Source organism: Neopsephotus bourkii, unplaced genomic scaffold (assembly GCF_033783945.1).
Source record: "Neopsephotus bourkii isolate Nb327-2 ecotype Australia unplaced genomic scaffold, CSIRO-AGI_Nbou_v1 NB_250, whole genome shotgun sequence".
Lineage (NCBI taxonomy): Eukaryota > Metazoa > Chordata > Aves > Psittaciformes > Psittacidae > Neopsephotus > Neopsephotus bourkii.
Genome location: NW_026900760.1, coordinates 1,961,530 through 1,974,173, shown reverse-complemented (window position 1 = coordinate 1,974,173; position 12,644 = coordinate 1,961,530). Strand labels below are relative to the sequence as shown.

Sequence of the window (12,644 nt, the reverse complement as noted above, 5' to 3'; positions counted from 1 at the left end):
GTATGCGCTGGGCAAGTCTGCGTGATCCTGTGCATGTGTGGGGCGTGTGTGTGCGCGGAGGGTGTTGCTCATCCCTCCTCTGTCTTATTGGCTGCAAGGGCGGTGTGGGGCTCCCCCCTTCACCACAGCCCCCCGCACCCTGCAGCCCCCTGCCTCCTGGAGCGCCTCCCCGTGGGTGCGGGGCTAAAGGTCCCGACTCGGCACCTCCGCACTTGTAGTGGGGGGAAGAGGGGGAGGAGGAGGAGAAGGAAGAAAGGGAGGAGGGGGCCGGGGGTGGGAACCCTGTCCAGCAGCACCAGCGGTGGCAGAGCGCTCCTGTGCACTGTGCCGCTCCGCATGGATCGGGGCGCCGGGCTGCCGCCGCGCTGAGCCCCGGGCGGAGCTGCTGCGGGCTCCCGGGGTTCCTCCTTCCTCCCCGGCACCCCCCGGTCTTCCTCCTCCTCCTGTCTTCTCCGCCCGCGCCGCCTGCAGCCCGACTAACGCTCCGCGGCTCCCTCAGGCGCGGGCACCCGGCGGCTCTTCCCGGCAGCTCTTCCCGGCGGCCGGGGCCGCTCCGTGCTCCCGTTGTAGCAGGGCAAGGGCTGGCGTGGAGCAGAGGGAGGGAAGAGGAGGAGGAGGAAGAGGCAGCCGCCGCACAGCGCCCCTTGCTCCAGTTAAATCTGTGCTGCCGTGTCCAGGTGCTGGTGTCGCGGACGGACACGGAGCCCCCAGCCCGGCCCGCAGCCGCCTTGTCATGCTGCCCAAAGTGGAGACGGAGGCCTTGGGACTCGCACGGTCGAATGGGGAACAGGGGCAGATGCCGGAAAACATGCAAGGTAAGGGGGGAAAGGCACGGCGCTCCCCCTCCGCGCACGCTCGGGATCCCTTCAGCAAACCGCCCCTTCGTCCTGCCAAAAAAGTTTACGGCTGCTGCCTGCGAGCTTCCCCGCCGCCACCTCCGCCCTGCCCCGCGCCCAGTCGAGACCTTGTTTTTGTGCGCCAACTTCCAGAGTGGGTCGGCCGGGCATCGGGGACCGGGGCACCAGCGCCGAAGCTGCTGCAAGGTCCCGGCTAGGAGGTGCAATCGCGGCCGGGGAGCCGTCAAGCATCTGGCTGGCGGGAACAGACGGGTTAGAGACGCCCCGCCGGTCACTGCCCGTAGACACCGGCCCTGATGTAGGTCCAGGGGACGCGGTCTAGTCACCGGTCATGGCAAAACTGACTCGAAGTTTATGGCAGGGGGAGTTAAGTGGGAAAGTCCTGCCGAGCACCTTCATGTGCCGCACACCTCCCGAAACGGGTCCCGAGGGCCCTGTCCCGCGTGTGCGACGCCCGCAGGCAACAGCACATGTGGCAGGGGCAGCGGAGACAAACTTGGCAGTAGACGGCTTTGGGTTTGCGCCCCTGCGGGGTCGCCGGTAAGGGAGCGGGATGCCCGAGCGGGGATGGGGCTGGAAATGCCTCTGCGGGGCGGGACGGGGCTGTTCCCGGTGCTCTGCTTCGGGTCGGAGCGCTGCACCCTCTCCCAGGGCCGCCGCGGGGTGTCAGCTCCCTGCCTCGGAGCCGGCCGCCCGGTACGCGGGCAGTGTCTGCCCCGCCCCGGGCCTCTCCCGGTGCAGAAACTCCCGTCCCCACTGCTCTTTCGAAATTGTCCTTCCCGGGAGTCTGCTGGGTAGCTTCGGAGATGCTGGGGGCGGCCCGCCCACCCCTTTGCTCGCCATGGAGGAGGCTCCGTACCAGGGCACGGCGCTCGGAAACCCCCTGCTTTTCCACTTGGCTTTTCCTGCAAGGAGGGGGGAACTTTGTCCCAGGGCTGGGCCCTGGAGTCACGGATGCGAGCAGAGGGGAGGGCTGGGCCCTCCTCCTCCGCCTGCGGTAGCCCCGAATCCACCCTACGCCGCTGGCAAGCGGCGATCCCCGATCCCTGTCCTCACCGAGGTCGCTCTGGAAACGTCTTCCCGGCTGCGTGCTGGTGGATCAATGTTCCCCGCTTTTTCCGGCAGCTGTCCCGAGCGCCGGGGGCAGCTTCCTTACCCTTACGGAGTGGCGGCCGGTCCGGGGGCTTTGGGTGGACTCTGACCGCCCCGGTGCTCCCGAGCGGCGGCAGCCGCGAGGTTACCGGCAAAGAGACGACATCCTAAGCGGTGCCGCTGAGATGCCCGGCGCCTCTGGCCTTGGCCAGGAGCCCCCCGTGCCTCTAGGCTTGCCGAGCAGATAGGAGGTTTAACAGCAGGGAAGGGGTAGAAAACCGGTCCCGCGGTGAGCGGCGTGGTTTCTTTTTGGGAGTAACCAGAGCGCCTAACTGGGCTCTTTGTGGGGGAACCCGGCTCAAGTGACCGCGCTCTGTACCTTCATTCAGCTTATTCTACCTCCCCGCTCCCCCTGAAGGCCGGCTCCTCCCCGCCTCCTCCCCGAGCGGCAGAAACTTCAGGCGCTCTGGCGCTCAGGTTCCGCCCTCCCCTGGTACCGGGGGACGCCGGCTGGGCAGCCCCGACCGCATCCCCCGCGGCCGGTGACCCCGGCCAGCCACGTCTCTGCTGACCCGCGGAGAGCCGAAAAGCGTCTCCCCCGCCGCCGCGGGAGCGGTGGCTGCGAATCCAGGGGACTCCGGCCACGGAGCCCTGACCATCTGCCCGGCAGCGGGAGAGCGAACTGCCCCGAGGGGAGGTTGTCACCCGCAGACAACGAGTTTGGGGGCCCGGAGGGCGCTGCTTTAACCGGGTTTTGCAAGTAAGTAACTTGCATTTAACGCCGCGCAAAAGTGCTGGATCTGTAAGATACAAGTTTAGGCTAAGTAAATATTTGCAGGCTGATGTTGAAAGAAAAGTTTAAAGGAAACAAATTGAGTTATTTTAAATGCACAAGTGACAATCTTTTCGTTCTGCTTTTTTAAAGCTTCCCCCTGATCATTTTCGGATTTAAATGAATTCATTTACTTGGCGATTCCATAAAGTAAAGACTAGGTTAAGAGCACTCAGTAAATATAAATATTTAGAACATCAAATTGAAGAGCTGAGGGGTTTTGTTCCACTTGCTAAGTATGATGCAGATTTGCCGTTGATGAAAAGTTGCATGTCTCAATGCAAGCTATGCTTTTTAAAAATAAAAACCCCTTTTTCCCTCCAATCTGAAGTGCTTTCTCTCTACGTGAGAACAGTTGCAGAAAATTTGAGCTATTAATGTAGATTCTAATTCAATGTGCTATTTCTCCTTTCCCCAGTGTCTCAGTTTAAAATGGTGAATTACTCTTACGATGAAGACCTTGAGGAACTGTGTCCGGTTTGTGGAGATAAAGTGTCTGGGTACCATTATGGACTTCTCACCTGTGAAAGCTGCAAGGTTCTGTACTGATTACTTCATATAAACACAAGTACAGGCCCCCACCGGCGCCCCCTCCCCCCCCCAAAAAAAAAAAAGAAAAATCCCTAACTTTCAAATCTAAGCAGAAAAAATGATGGTTAAATAAGCCAGATGTGAATAATTTGGGTTCTTTGATACTTTTTTTGTTACATTCATACAAAAAATTAACCATGGGAAGGCTTTAGGACTTAGAAAGGTCTTGAAGAAACCTCGTCTGCACAGATAGAAACATCTTGGATTGTTGTTACGCATTGTAGTTTTGTCATCGCTTTTCAGCATTTTGCTGTTGTGAAGTGTAGTTCTACGACAACTTTCATTCCTGCCTGTCCCAAATATGGATTTTAGGTGATTTATATACATTCAGAGTATTTCTGTTCCTGGAGGGTAAAGTACGAAAAGTATCCTTTTCCTATAGCTTGCCAAATCTAATGCAGATTTCTTAACATTTTTTCATCTTTCAATGTTACAAAGTGCAGTTCTGTGGCTATAATGACCATGCGCTTTTTTTCATACAATCTGTAACTGTCAGAGCTCACTTGACTCACAAAGTCAAGTAACCTATGATTTTGTTTAGATTGTTCATTAATTTTGAGAATTAAATATTTGTAAATGCAACTTATCATATTGGAAGATAAATATCTGCATGGTTCTACTATTCTAAAGCGTTTAAGTACTTACAATTTATGGCAGATCAAATATGTAATGTAAAATTTTTTCAAAGTTCTTTATGGGTATTGAAGTAATGCACTGTAAAGGAAACTCCTTCACCAAATAACGCATTTAAAAGTATCTAGCTGCATGAAAAACTTAACTTTGTACATTTTATTTGCATTTAAAAAATAATCAATGAGAAATGAACAACAAACATGTAGTGTGCACCAATTGGGGTGTACAGTAGCCAGTCATACTCTGTATTTCTGTGATCTTTGCAACAGTGTCCCTACTTATTTAATGTAAAACTCCTTTACAGAAAAGACTTTAATCATTTTGTAATGATTAATGGATAAAAAAGGAACAGGTCAATGTCCCTGTTTCTGCTACGACTGTTAGGGGCACAGGAGACTATAGCCAGTCTAATAAAGCTTTGTCATCAGTCTATAGAACACAGCACAGACACAAGATAATCTCCTATATTGTCTGGTGGTTTTATCCTGGGTATATCTCACTGTAATTTAAAATAAACTATGTAACTTTGTAAGTGCTTGAGTGGTGCATGAAAAATAAGTTACAATGATTTCCATAAAATTAAATTATGAAACACACTATTCAAGTCAAACAGGCTAACTTTTCTGTCTGTCACACAGGGATTCTTTAAGCGAACAGTCCAGAATAACAAAAGGTACACGTGTATAGAAAACCAGAATTGCCAGATTGACAAAACACAGAGAAAACGATGCCCTTACTGTCGATTTCAAAAATGTCTGAGTGTCGGAATGAAATTGGAAGGTAAGAGCTGCAGTCTTGCTGTATTTTCAACTATACTATAGATTAATTTTGAAAATTATAGGATTACGTATGTTATTACATGCTATTTTGTGTAATAAATGGTATGTATTTATCATGGGTTTAAAAAGATAGTCAAAGGTGAAATTGCTCAGTGAAGGTGTTCCTTTATTAAAAACTCTAACTAAAGAGTAAAACACCAACAAGTAGTCAAAACCATAACTTATTTTTCCATAAATTTATGTAATTTTATATTTTATGGTTTTAGAGTTTGTGAATGAATGGATCTAGATACAATAGTTTTGCATCCTTTTAAAAAGATTTAATTTAGATGCATAAAGTATGCAAGAAGTGTCCAGATTAGGGGAAAAAAGTCACTGCTATGGACAGCGATCTGATTTTATTTATGTTTTATCTAGGTTTATGTGTATATATATATATGTGTACATATATGTGTGTATTCTTCTGACAATAAGGCAAAAAAAAAAAAAAGGAAACAGAAAATGAGTTTTTTCCTCACACCAATTTGCCTTTGAAAATAAGGAACCAAATAATCTCTAAAGTTGTGTCCTATATTCTTGTGATGCTACACCTGAGATGCATTACAAATGAAAGAGAATAAAGCATTTTGAAGTCTGCTTTTTTACTTCATTTCACTTTCTCATGTACAGAGAACAATGAAAAGTGTACAATACCCTTTGAGATAACTGAAACAAAATTATCAACTCAAATTTGAGAATCACACAGAGTTCATTCTAACTTTGGTATATAAAATATTAAAACTCAGATGTCTCAGCAAATAACATTTCTGCTTGACCAAGGACAAGCTCCTAAATTCCTTAGCCTTACAATTGTACTGAAATGGCATTCACCCTAGACGTTTAACCAGGAAAAATCAGGCCAAGGAGGAAAACCATAAAACACTAAGGCAACCATAAAGGATAAGACCCAATCACCTGAGTCTGGCAAAGGAAAGATGTTGATAAAACTGAAGAGGAACAGAAAAATCAGCCTTCTGCAGTTTGATGGATTCAATACTATTCTATTTGCCCGCAGAACTGAGCTAGCACTGACACACTGCACTACACATCCTGAATCACTCTATGGTCTTCCACATTCAGATAGTGTAACAAGACATTTGAAATCCTTTTCTTATTGTTGCCATTCAGAATAAGGATAAAATACATTTACCTAGTCCTACTTAACTCCTCTCAACTGCTGACAATGATGTAGGACCAAATTTTCCCTTCTGTTATTATGCACAATTCACCTTAATTTCTATAAGAGTTATGCTAAAGCATTTACTAATCCAATTTGGCTCACAGATTTTAACTGCAGAATACCTGGAGCAATATTTTTTAAAGTTAAGTGCATTTACTAGGATGGTGTTTTAATGAATTTCCTGCATTTTGCTCAAAAACAACATTCAACAGGAATATTAGCAGCAGCATTTTTACTATAAATTTAAGCAAAGTGCTGGTAGTTTTAAAGATACTCTAGAAAATGTACTTTAGCTTCCTTATTGACACATCCATACAAGTTCTTTTCCTTTGTTTAGAAAATTGGAAGAACATGTGCTTCCATAATTTTAAATACTTGTGACATTTATATGTGTATTTCCCTGATAGTGATATATATAGCCTGAAAGTCTAGTTCATAAATTACCATGGACCAGAAAAATCATTAAACGTTAAAGTCCTTATGATAATGTACAGTATTATGCGTATCTAGCATTCATAATAAATTTTTAATGTTCTACTAATCCCTAAGATAAAAAGCTCAAGAACTTAACCTCCAGCAATCTCAGCAGTCTCAACATGTCACCAGGCTGTCAAAGGTTCCTCTTTCAATCTAATTGCCATTGGGCAAGGTGGGCTTGGCGAGAGCTCCTTGCTAGTCCATTACATATACACCATGGTGACAGACACTGCTGTGACAGAGACCACCAGTATGACTCCCAAGGCAGCTGTTGAGGTGGATTTGTTTTAATTATTTCTAATTCCAGAGATATTACAAGCCAGAACAGTGTCAACAGTTTGTGTTTCACTTCCATCTTCTGTGTGGAAGGCAGCAAGCTGACAGCTTTCTCTGCACATTCCAACTGCAGCTAAACATTTCTATAGAGCTGTTCACCTAACTAGAAATCTCTAAGTTTTATACCAACCTGAACAGAAACATCAAAAGGAAGTATTTCCTTTTTGCAAAGAAAAATGTGTTCCCCTTTGTGACTACTGAACATATCACAATTTACGTTTCAGATGTTTTGCTGCGGTGGAAGGCAGTAATGGAATGATTATTATGAGACAATGTGGTCCACTGGATACGTCTCAGACAAATTCTGGACATCAGCCCTTGTTTCTTAATGACATAGTAGCTTGACATAAAACCAAATATACATTGAGATCTCCACATGATCCCATAGCAGGTGTGAAATTCCTGTAGCCAAACATTGTGTTTGTCCCTGTGTCCTAATCAATGTAAAGAGAAGTCCTTTTATGTTAGTAATTTATGCATGTGATATTTAAATTACCAGAAAAAGAGTGGCTTTGTTAAGTAAAAATAAACCTTTTTCTTTAGGAATAAAAGTGGAACTTTGAATATGGGGGAAAAAATAAATAAAAAAATGAAAGAAGAGTCACATTTTTTACATTTCTGCTCTGTCCTAATGTATGTTTCATTAAAGAATGTTGATTCTAAGTTTTAATTGTGAATTACTTCCTCCTCTCCCCTGACAGCTGTACGAGCTGATCGAATGCGTGGTGGTCGAAACAAGTTTGGACCAATGTACAAGAGAGACAGGGCACTGAAGCAGCAGAAGAAAGCTCTTATCCGAGCAAATGGACTTAAACTGGAAGCCATGACTCAGGTGATTCAAGCAATGCCGACTGACCTGACAATATCCTCTGCAATCCAGAACATCCATTCTGCCTCCAAGGGCCTACCTCTGAACCATACTGCCTTGCCTCCTACAGACTATGACAGAAGTCCCTTTGTAACCTCTCCAATTAGTATGACAATGCCACCCCATGGTAGTTTGCAAGGTTACCAAACCTATGGCCATTTTCCAAGCCGTGCTATCAAGTCCGAGTACCCTGACCCTTACACTAGTTCACCAGAGTCAATAATGGGCTACTCATACATGGATAGTTATCAAACAAGCTCACCAGCAAGTATTCCACATCTGATATTGGAACTCCTGAAATGTGAGCCAGATGAGCCGCAAGTCCAAGCTAAGATCATGGCATATCTTCAGCAAGAGCAAGCGAACAGAAGCAAACACGAGAAGCTCAACACATTTGGGCTTATGTGCAAAATGGCTGACCAAACCCTCTTCTCCATTGTTGAGTGGGCTAGGAGTAGCATCTTTTTTAGAGAACTTAAGGTAGGTAACAATCTTACATTCTATTGTAATTCAATCAAGAAAAAGATTACCATTTATTAAAATGTTGTACTTCAAGCAAAAACAGCATGGTTTTTCTTCCATCTGCCCCAAATCTACTTCACTTGAAGTAGGCAGACTATTATGAAAAGCAACCTGTAGCTGTCTTCCACCTGAGCCTGTAATTAGCTGTAGCAGAGAGATTCAAGTTTCAGTTCAGCTCTTCTGTGCTTTACTATTTATCACAACTGTTATTAACCTCCATAGAGCCTTGCATAAATTTTAAGCCTCCCCTGTCAGTACTGCTCACTGTCTGGTTTGCATTCAGAGTTGTAAGCATGCCTCTTCCATCGTTCTACATTCATTTATGTAATTATTTCATTACTTCTTTTACCATAGGGGGGAAGCCATTTCTGTCCATCTCCATATACTCATTAGACAAACCCATATTTGAAATATTTACTTTCTCAATGAGATACTATTTTGTGCATTCTTGTGTGTCTAGTTAACTGTGAATGCTGAATACTAAGCAGGGTATACACAGAATAGAAAGCAAGGAGGAAGAAGAAACCTTAAAGACTCCTTTTGGTTTTCATCACCATTGATATATGGGGGATTCCTTTAGTCTAGGCTGGCTACAATGACCTTTAGGTTCTTAATCTTGTTGAAGCACTCAGCAAACATCTATGCACAAGGCTCTGGTGGCCAGAAATCCTCCCATTTACATTTATCAGATTTTTTTCTTGAGGCAATTTTGTTGTGTGTTGTGGTCAGGTCTGAAATTTTAAGCTAGAAATTTGGGATTGGACAGTAAGAGATAAGCTACTTTTAACCACTCTCTTGATGCTGAAATTAGCTTGGGAATTTATAAAATATCTTTTGTCTCAAAACCCCCTCAAGATGAGCTCATATCACATCTGAATTTCCCTATTATATTGCTAGGTACCAAATCTGTGTCCTACACAGATGTTCTTGCCATGAGTCTTTGTTGCTGAAATCTGTAAAGTTTTGTGACAACCCATAATTTCTTGCTGACTATTGTCAAGCTAAGGGAAAATAATACAGTATCCAGATACAACAATTACTGTAGAAGTTCACTGAGAATTGAAGCTACATGAATCGCGAGCACAGAAGGGAGATCCCATTAAAAAGCTGCAGTCAGGATGCTTGCCACAACAGTATTTCCGTCATAACCATAATGATACAGACACATGAAATAACCCCTGATTACAAGAGTATGTGTTGCACACACAACTCAAATTTCTCTCCAGTTTTTCATGAGAATGACCATAGGAATCATCAAACGGTCTATACAAATACAAAGAAGGGAGAAGCTTACTTGGGGGTGGGGGAAATGGATTGGAGAGAGGCAGAGGCAAAGAATGTCATATCTTTGCTATCTAAGTTGTTTACAATTTTATAGCAAGCTATAAGTCACGCTACTCATTTTAAATAACTTAAAAATTAAAATTTCCAATAGGCTATGTTCTAAATATCAGGGAACAGATTTTTCTACCCATACACTGGTGAGTACTTTAGTCAAGAGTAACCATGTTAAAAATCACTGAGACTTGCAAACCAAGATACTCTTAAGTGTAAGAATTTTGAAATTATCTGCCTTCAGATGCTGTCTCTGATTAAAGTGAATATATTAACAGATATTCAAGCAACATTTACTATTTATGGTTCCATGGCAGATTTTATAAGCATTCAGCTTCCTATACTGAGAATAGTTTCAGAGATGGTCTTCACCTCCAACCTCAGCCTGGATTATATTCTTCAACCAACATATGTTTACTAGTATGGACACAAAAAAACTGCAGAAATTTATTTAAGGAAAATGCTGACCAATTTCTCCTGGTTCTGGATATATATACACACACTACTATGTATATAGGGACTTCTGGTAATACATATATTCTAGAAATTCACTACATATAGCCTTCGGCTAGCAAACTCACTTTCATGTATTTTTGGAAGGCATTGTTTTTATTAAAGTATCTGTACCCTTTACATCTTAGAAACTTAAGAGTTCAGACAGTTTTATACATTCTGGTGTATCCAGATTATTATTTCTGCTTAATTGGACAAGATCAGCTAAACTGCACTGTATTCCAGAACAGTAATAAGACACTTGGAAATCCATCCACATTTAATATTTAGGGACCAGATTACAGAGTTAAGAACTTTAAGCTTCTCAAATTCAAAAAAAGTGAGGTGCTCAAAACATGGAAAAATGCGAGGTGCTCAAAACATGTTTAGCTCAGACTCTACACTTTTAACAGCACTAGGTAACACCATCTCTTTGCAGCTGAGAGGATCATAACTAAATAATGGGTTTCCAAGCCTTTCCTGAACACAGCTCTCTTCTATTCATCCATGGTTTCAGCTCCTTCCAATCAAGGTAGCAAAAGCAGCTACTTCAGATTGCTCCACAGAACGTGAATACCTGTGGCAGAGGGAAAAAACCCCAAACACCTAAGGATATGACAGATTTTAAATGCAGAAGAAAGGGAAGAAGTAATTATGATAAAGATGCAACTAGATTTTCAGAACGGCTAAATTTGTTCCCTGCTGATACACGGCTGAGAAGCCTGTATTTGCTTGAGAAGATATTTTTCCTATTATTCCTACTTGTCTAAACTTAACTGATTCTTGACACATCTTTCAGATAAGACAGGTGCATTAGCAGATCTCTGGGACTAAAATTTTAAATTACTCAAATAATTAAACACTAAAGAATTACAAATGTGTTTTGTATGAAATTCATATTGATTTTGTCATGAAAAGTGATGCCTTGCAAATTCGCCTGTGATTTACTAAACATCATCTTTGCAATGCTTTGCTGTATCTTTTTACTTCATTTTAAATCCAGTCTTACACATCTCTTTAATTCATATAAAAGAGCAAACATTTTCCTTTCTGCTATACCTAGAGATTTCTAATTAGCAGAGTTCAGGAGGGACTGAAAAGGAGGAGGGCATGACAGCCAGTCCATGAGTGGTTTAGGACATATGTACCTTACAGCGAATAAAAATACCCTAACAGTTTTTACATTTTCTCCTTTTCATTTAGCTGAAAACCTAATTTTTTTTCAAAGAGGTGTCAAGTAATAGCAAACATGGTTAGAAATTTTATTTTATGAAGCTTTTATCAGCTTATGCTTATCACAGTCTTTTCACTTGTTGCTCTACATATTGTCAGTGCCTCTTTTGGAATGTGCTATATGAGTAAGTATGTAAAAGGTGAAAATATTGTCTGGGCATAACTGCCAACAGCATGAACTGCATTTTACAGAATTTGACCTGTGTATGAATTTAAGCATGTAATTTAAGTCTAATGCTCATCCTTGCTAAGGAGCAGATCCTCTCATCTTCCCATTGGATATCAGAAATTAATGAAAATATGAATGTAGCAAGCCAATCAGGATTAATATAACATCAGAGTAAGATCCAAAGCAGTCAGCTGCAGCCCACTGAATTTGAATAACTTTGAATTTGACAACTGCTAAAAATCTCAAACATACCTATTTGTCTTGTGAAGTCAGAATACTTTGTAATTGTCATAAATTCACGTATTACTTGCTTATTCATAATGAGAAATGTTTCTGTATAATTCTTTATACACAGATAAAGTATGAATACAGAGATAACCTCTGAATAGACTCATGATGACACTAATAGTAATAGTAAAGAAGGCCTTTCTTTGCTATTCTGGAGTTGCTGAAAGCTTAGTAAATATAAAAGTAAGATATATCCATCTTATCCTCGGCTAAGAAAACTCAGGAATGCCCTGGGGATGCTAGATTTGTAGTGAGCTGTCTTAGTCAGGTGAAAGGTCTTTGTACAAAGCTAAAAAGAAAATATTGCAGGAGTTTCTAGAGTTCAAAGGTTACCTGGCCTCAAGCAAGGATGCAGACAGTTTCACTGGACTGGTGTTTCCTTATGAGCCCGATCAGGGAAAATTCAATAACTACTTCCAAAGCTAAGTGTTCCTGAACCCAAAAAAGAAAGCAGTCTGCTCGGAGCAGGAAGAAAACAGAACCTGCACTGTAGAACAGTTCTCAGAATACTCTTTTCTGGCTGAGGATCAGAAAATTAACTAAATTCTGATAGTTACAGAAAAGGCACCAACGGACTTGTGACTCACAGAAAGTACTACCTTGACTTACTTGTCTATTTTAGTGAGGATGTCATAGGTCAAAGTACTATGTGAGCACAAACTCATTCAGTGAATTATTGCAGGAAAAGCCTGTGTATTTCATGTTAAAGAAGCTCATCCTAGAACTATTCACTGTGTTTGCAAATTTAGGCCATTCATTGATGTCAGACAGTACCAGTTCTGAGGCAGAGTTTTTATTATAAGCATAAATTTGTCCATGCTTTCATTAGCTGCAAATGCAGTCTTCAAAGAAACAATGGGTCTACCAGGCATCTCAAAAGGACCCTATCTATAGAATGTCTACTGTACTTGGTAATACAGA

The 12,644-nt window shown here is 42.9% G+C and overlaps 1 protein-coding gene across 1 annotated transcript in view; it reads left to right on the top strand.

Annotated features, from left to right (window-relative positions):
- NR5A2 (nuclear receptor subfamily 5 group A member 2) overlaps positions 1–12,644 on the top strand; it is a 96,726-nt gene that overhangs the window by 9,542 nt on the left and 74,540 nt on the right. Inside the window, exons 2-5 of the mRNA XM_061346011.1 lie at positions 678–815; positions 3,200–3,318; positions 4,644–4,785; positions 7,518–8,164. Of these exons, the coding sequence (XP_061201995.1) occupies positions 678–815; positions 3,200–3,318; positions 4,644–4,785; positions 7,518–8,164 (1,046 nt within the window). The remainder of the gene's footprint in view (positions 1–677; positions 816–3,199; positions 3,319–4,643; positions 4,786–7,517; positions 8,165–12,644) is intronic.